Source organism: Lathamus discolor, chromosome 1 (assembly GCF_037157495.1).
Source record: "Lathamus discolor isolate bLatDis1 chromosome 1, bLatDis1.hap1, whole genome shotgun sequence".
Taxonomy (NCBI): Eukaryota; Metazoa; Chordata; class Aves; order Psittaciformes; family Psittacidae; genus Lathamus; species Lathamus discolor.
The window spans coordinates 159489498-159495497 of NC_088884.1; the positions used below are offsets into that span (position 1 = coordinate 159489498).

At 50.9% G+C, this 6000-nt stretch overlaps 1 protein-coding gene across 3 annotated transcripts in view; it reads right to left on the minus strand.

The window, feature by feature from the left end:
* REEP1 (receptor accessory protein 1) overlaps positions 1-4761 on the minus strand; it is a 69137-nt gene extending 64376 nt beyond the window's left edge. For all 3 annotated transcript variants that reach the window (XM_065661498.1, XM_065661506.1, XM_065661486.1), the window contains exon 1: positions 4542-4761. In XM_065661498.1, coding sequence (XP_065517570.1) covers positions 4542-4612 — 71 coding nt within the window. In that variant the 5' untranslated portion in view covers positions 4613-4761. The remainder of the gene's footprint in view (positions 1-4541) is intronic.
* Positions 4762-6000: the final 1239 nt, after the last annotated feature.

Genomic DNA, 6000 nt, shown 5'->3' on the forward strand with positions numbered 1-6000 from the left:
GCGAAAGAAATCTCACTCATCAGGTTAAAGAATTCCTTGGTTCCTCTTTGGCTTTGCTCAGACCTACCCACTCCCAGTGGCACCCAGAAGAAAGAATGCCTCTGGTAAATCCCTGTTACTTCCACACAGGGCTGGGAATTCCCTGATATGTTCATAAGTGAGGCTGCCACTCCACTTTACATCAAACCATGGGAGATCAGACAGGCCATTACTGATGTTTTAGTTTACAAGAAAACAAATACAGGCAAAAAAGCATCATTAAGGCTGTGGGTTTTCACCATGTTTAACCATTCCGTAGTAATCTGTAATGCACTCCTAAGCTCCTCACAGCAGGAATTCAAATGCCCAAGACACGCAGAATCATGTCAACTATTGATGACCTGTCTGATCCAGCCTCATTTCTACTGACATCTCCTTCCTCTGCCACACATTGCAGATGAAAAGGGTTTCACAGTGCCGAAGTGTCAGAATTGGAGCCGAAATCTCTATTTCTGCTCTACATTGCTCCAGGCACAAAGAGCAAGTTCCATGTTTGTGAGGAAAGAACAGGAATTCCATGCAAATGCAATAGGCGGCATTGACAAGGATACTGGAGAGGGGCTCTTCATCAGGGACTGTAGTGATAGAACAAGGGGTGATGGGCTCAAACTGAAAGAGAGGAAGTTTAGATTGGATATAAGGAGGAAGTTCTTTACTGTGAGGGTGGTGAGGCACTGGAATGGGTTGCCCAGGGAAGCTGTGAATGCTCCATCCCTGGCAGTGTTCAAGGCCAGGTTGGATGAAGCCTTGTGTGGGATGGTTTAGTGTGAGGTGTCCCTGCCCATGGCAGGGGGGTTGGAACTGGATGATCTTAAGATCCTTTCCAACCCAAACCATTCTATAATTCTCTATATATACCACCTTTAACTTCAAAATGCTTTTAGACAACAGCCAAGAGGTACAGCAAATCAGTAACCACCTAGGACTGCCAGTGCTGTGCACCGCAGATGAATTGGACTCCAATAATGAAGACAAATCCCAAGTCCTTCTGCTAGAGTGGTCACTACCACTTGAAGCAAGAAAGACTCTCCTTTGGGATGAACAACAGTGAACTGCAGATGGCAGGACATGCCACTGGTCCCTTCTGGTCTGTCCTAGGGAAGATGAACTCAGCACATTTCATTACACTTCCCAGAGGAGCAAACTGAGATACAGGTGTGCCAGGATGTCCCCTGAGATGTATTCACAGATGATGGATAAAAGAGGCTGTAATTAACCCACAAGTAAGGATGTGGTCCAATTGCAGTAACTGGGAGAGACCAAGCAACAAATAACTCCAAAACCAAATAAAGCCAAAGAAGAACCAAAGAAATCTTCAACCTGATGCAATAATTACAGTGATCAGAGACATCCCTTGGTGGAAAAGTCACCTGTAACCTATTACCATGAGAGAAAGAACATCCTGATGTTGCTGCCATTGAGGTGAGTGAAAAAACCTCCCTGAACCACAGGAGGATGAGAACTGAGCTCTTAAAGGAGAACTATCCAGGGACAGGATTATCTTCTTGTTTCAGGTTTGTACAGTACCAAGTGCAGGTCCTGGCATAATAAAGTCTTTGACTTTATCACACAGCTGTGGCAGGGCAAGGTGCTGCTCCGAAGTGGGGGTCCCCAGCAACACAGCACCAGCCAGCACTCCAGCACGAACACAAGGCCCAAACACTACAGCTGAAATGATGGAAGAGGTTTGCAGTGACTTCCTGCTGAAGTGGGTGAGAAGTGGTCATAGACTCCTCTCCTTCAGCAACATTTTGGTAATAGAAAGTGCCAGGACAGAGACAGTATGAACCAAACCCAAGACAGCAGAAGCAACAAAGCACTCAAGAGCCAAAGCAAAGGTTTGCCTTTTGCTTTAAAGCCCTTCCTATCAGCTGAGTCATATCAGCCATAACCCCATAGAGATCAGCAGAAGAGCATAAAGCAATATCCACAGTGTGACGAAACCAAACCACATTCCCCATAATCCTTATCAGCTAACAAGATTTGATGAAAAAGCAGCTAAATAAGTGTGAGCAGGGGGGAAAAAAGCCCACCAGCTGGGCACTGTACTTAGAGCACAGCTATCTGCGCTGATGGATTGACTAGTGACTCAAAATGGGATTAGAGAAGCTAAATCTTTGTCATGATCCTAATGTGAAGACCACAGTACTCAAGGAGTTCAGTGATGCACCTAAGAGTTAACCTGAATGGGAGCAGGTCTGTGCTGTCTTTCTTGGCCTTGTTGCGCTGCACATACACCCTGGTGCAGGACCAGCTCAGTTGGTTAATAGTAAGGAAGGAGCCTGTATGGAGCTCACTGGTCACCAGCAAGAAACCACCTGCCTGCCTTTGTTTGTCTCATCAGGGTTTCCAGCATCTGATGGGATGTAAGATTATATACACTCTCCTCTTTTTCAATGTAATGTTAGCTCTAGGAAATGGAGTTTCAAGCAATACACTACAGAGTCCATGTTTCTTACTGGGATCATAACCAGCACTTCCTGGTGCAAAACATTCTTAAAGGTTAGGAAAGCTGAAGCCCGACTGAGTCCCCTCAGAGCTTTAAACTGACAGAGGGGAGGTTGAGATCAAGCACTGGAAAGCTCTTTCCTGTGAAAGCTGGCACAGGGTGCCCAGAGAAGCTGTGGCTGCCCCATCCCTGGCAGTGTTCAAGGCCAGGCTGGACAGGGCCTGGAGCAACCTGCTCTCGTGGAAGGTGTCCTTGCCTGTGGTAGGGCTTTAAGGTCCTTCCGGCCCAAACCGTTTGATGATTCTATGGTACTAAGCAGCAGTGCAAAGACAGTGGGGATGCAGTTTGGCTTGCTCTAGGTTTCCTGCAAAAACCTCATCTACAATTATTGCTATGATTACTAAACGATTCATATTTACACCGCATATCCAAAATGTTATTTGCTCTTAAACTTCTAGCATAACAAATAACTGGTACCACCCTCAAAACAGGTGATTTCACACTGACATGCTATTTACATACATAAAGCTGAAGAGAACAGGAAGGATTCTACATTCAGCCGATTCCTGACTGCAGACATCAACTGCTCCATGTCCTGCCCCTACCAAGTTTTTACCCTGTTCATGGGTCTTAGGTGAAATCACCCATATATGTGCCTGCATGTCAAAGCAAGGAAGTTAAGCTACTATCTCTGTGTAGACTTCTTTGTTGGTGAGGATGAGCTGGGCTATGTGATGACAGGTTGTTTCAAAGTGGAAATAAGTCCAGTAGAGAAGAAAGAAAAGCAGCCTTGGACAACACATCTCCCATTGCACAGTTACACTGGTCAAATTAAATCACTGAAATATTTAACGTGCCTTCCCATACTGAAGTGCAAACCCAGTGACACTGCTGCTGAATCCAGATGATACCCCTCCAGGGGCTAAATACAACTCCGGAACCCCTCCCAGATCTTCATATCCGACAGCCCCCTGATGTCTTAGTGATACAGAGACGTCGCTTAGACCAAGGTGAGCTTTCTTTATGATGTTTCATGTCATACGGCAGGAGACCTTGACAATGCCTTGCTGGAACCATGCTGCTGGTGCAACATCATGCCATGCTGCTTTCAGACAAAGAAAGCTACAGGCCCTCGCAGCCCCTCTGCAATAACTTAAGAGCACAACACATGTTCTCCTCGGTCTGCACTTCAATGTAGCAGGGCAGAGGAAACTGGCGAATGATTCATGTGATTCAATGCACTAACCTTGACCAGCCCCGCTTCCAGCATGGAGACGGAGCAGCCATCCTGCTGCCCCACCTTAAGCCTCACCTCCCTCCCTCCTCCCCCGGGAATTTTCCCTAGTGCCATTAGAAATGCTGCTCTCCCCCTGAACCTCTTCTCAGGTGCGGCACACGAACACAAACCTCGAGCTCGCTCCATCGTCCCCAAGTGCCTGGGAAGAATTTCCAGGGATTTCTACAGGCATTCCCTCCTACAGCCACGGGAAAGGCTGCGGGGCAAGTGCAGAGCCACACGCTTCTCCCCAAAGGCTGGAGAGAAACCGAGCCCGGGTTCTGAGACGGCAGCAAGGTGCCAAGAGGGCAGAACGGGTTCGGGGGTTTCTTTGCCCAAGACAAGAGAGGAGGCGGCAGCGGGGGGAGACCCCGCAGCGCCTCTCCCGCGCCCCCTCGCGAGCCCCCGCCGAGCCCCGCTAACAAAGCGCCGCTGCCCAGACCCACCTCCATGGCCCCCCGCAGATGCTCGGTCCCCTCCATCCCGACCCCGAGCCCCTCCATCACCGCGCGGTACCAACCACCCCCCTCCTCCTCCTCCTCCTCCCTCGTCACCTTGCTTTCCCCCTGGGAATGCCCCCACGCTGGCAAACACCCCCTGGCCCACCTATTTTCTCCCACCAAAAGCAGCCGAGCGCCCCATCCCTAACAACAACCGGCTAAAATTAGCCGAGCGGCCGCTAGCACCGCGTATTCATAGCGCGGGTGAGCGGGACCAGGCAGCGCTTGGTCATACAGACATGCATACATACATATACATGCATACATGCATACATACATGCATGCAGACAGACGCATGCAGGTGCCGGCCGGCAGCTTACTCACACCACGAGCCTGGAGATGATCCATGAGACCATGGCGCTGCGTGCCGCAGGGCTCGGCTCTCCCGCTGGGGAGGGCTCGCCCCGGCTCCTCGCCCGCCGCCGGCCGCCGCCCGAGTGAGCGGGGCGGGCGGCTCGGCCATCCGGCCCCGCAGCCTCAGCGCAGCCTCACTGGCGGCGCCGCCGCCGGCAGCCAACGCGCAACCGGGCCCGGCCGCGGAGATTGGGCAGGGCCCGCGGCCGCCTCTCCCCCTGCCCGCCCCGGTGCTCGGCGCTGCGGGAGGAGGAGGGAGGAGGAGGGATGAGGAGATATGAGGAGATGCTCCCCGACTCCCCAGCCACTGACATCCCCCCACCTTAAGGGAGGGCGGTGGCTGGACCACCTCAGCCCTGCAGGACACGAAGCCAGCCCAGTCTAGACTGCTCCTATCACAGAATGGTTTGGGTTGGAAAGCACCTTAAGATCATCCAGTTCCAACCCCCCTGCCATGGGCAGGGACACCTCACACTAAACCATCCCACACAAGGCTTCATCCAACCTGGCCTTGAACACCGCCAGGGATGGAGCATTCACCACTTCCCTGGCCAACCTGTTCCAGCACCTCACCACCCTTAAAGAACTGCTTCCTTATACCCAACCTGAACTTCCCCTGTTTAAGTTTAAACCCATTACCCCTTGTTCTAGCAATATAAGGGCAAAGCTAAGGTGTAGTGTCCATAGGCTTCTTGGATATATAGGAAGAGATGGATTCCTCTCCACGCCCCAAAGCTTCCCAACACAACAGACATAGGGTGTGAGCCACACAATCCAGGTGGATCCCTGTCAATGGGAGTGGCAAGAGCTAGCCATCTCTCCTCCATGCTGGTTTTCATTAGGGGTCTCACAGCTGGCAAATCTCATTTCCACAAGCAGCATTTGCTCACATGCAAAACAACAAATCATAGAATCCCAGAATCCCCAGTTGGAAGGGACCTTAAGGGTCATCTGGTCCAACTTTCCTTGGCAAAGCGTGACCTAGTGCAGATGTCCCAGCACCCTGTCCAGTCAAATCTTAACAGTGTCCACCACTTCCCTGAGGACAGGGGTTCATCCACAGTGTTGGCTTGATCTGCAGGTGGTTCTTCCCTAAGCTTCCTTTGGGTTCTGCTTCTTTTCCTTTACTAAGCTGGCACATACCCAATGTGACAACTGACAGAAATGGGAATTCATGTCATTCATCCATAGGAATTCATTTTAGTCTTGTGGCAACCCTTCAATCTCAAACTTGCCACCATGAAACCAGCCCTGAGGTTCACTCAGAAGCTGCTCCATGGAGGAATCAGTGGTTTCAGGTGTTAGGGCCAGGGCTCCAGCCACACTGGAGGGGGGATCCCTGCCTCCATGCCCAGCAATTGTTCTTTTCTGGGACTGTGCTT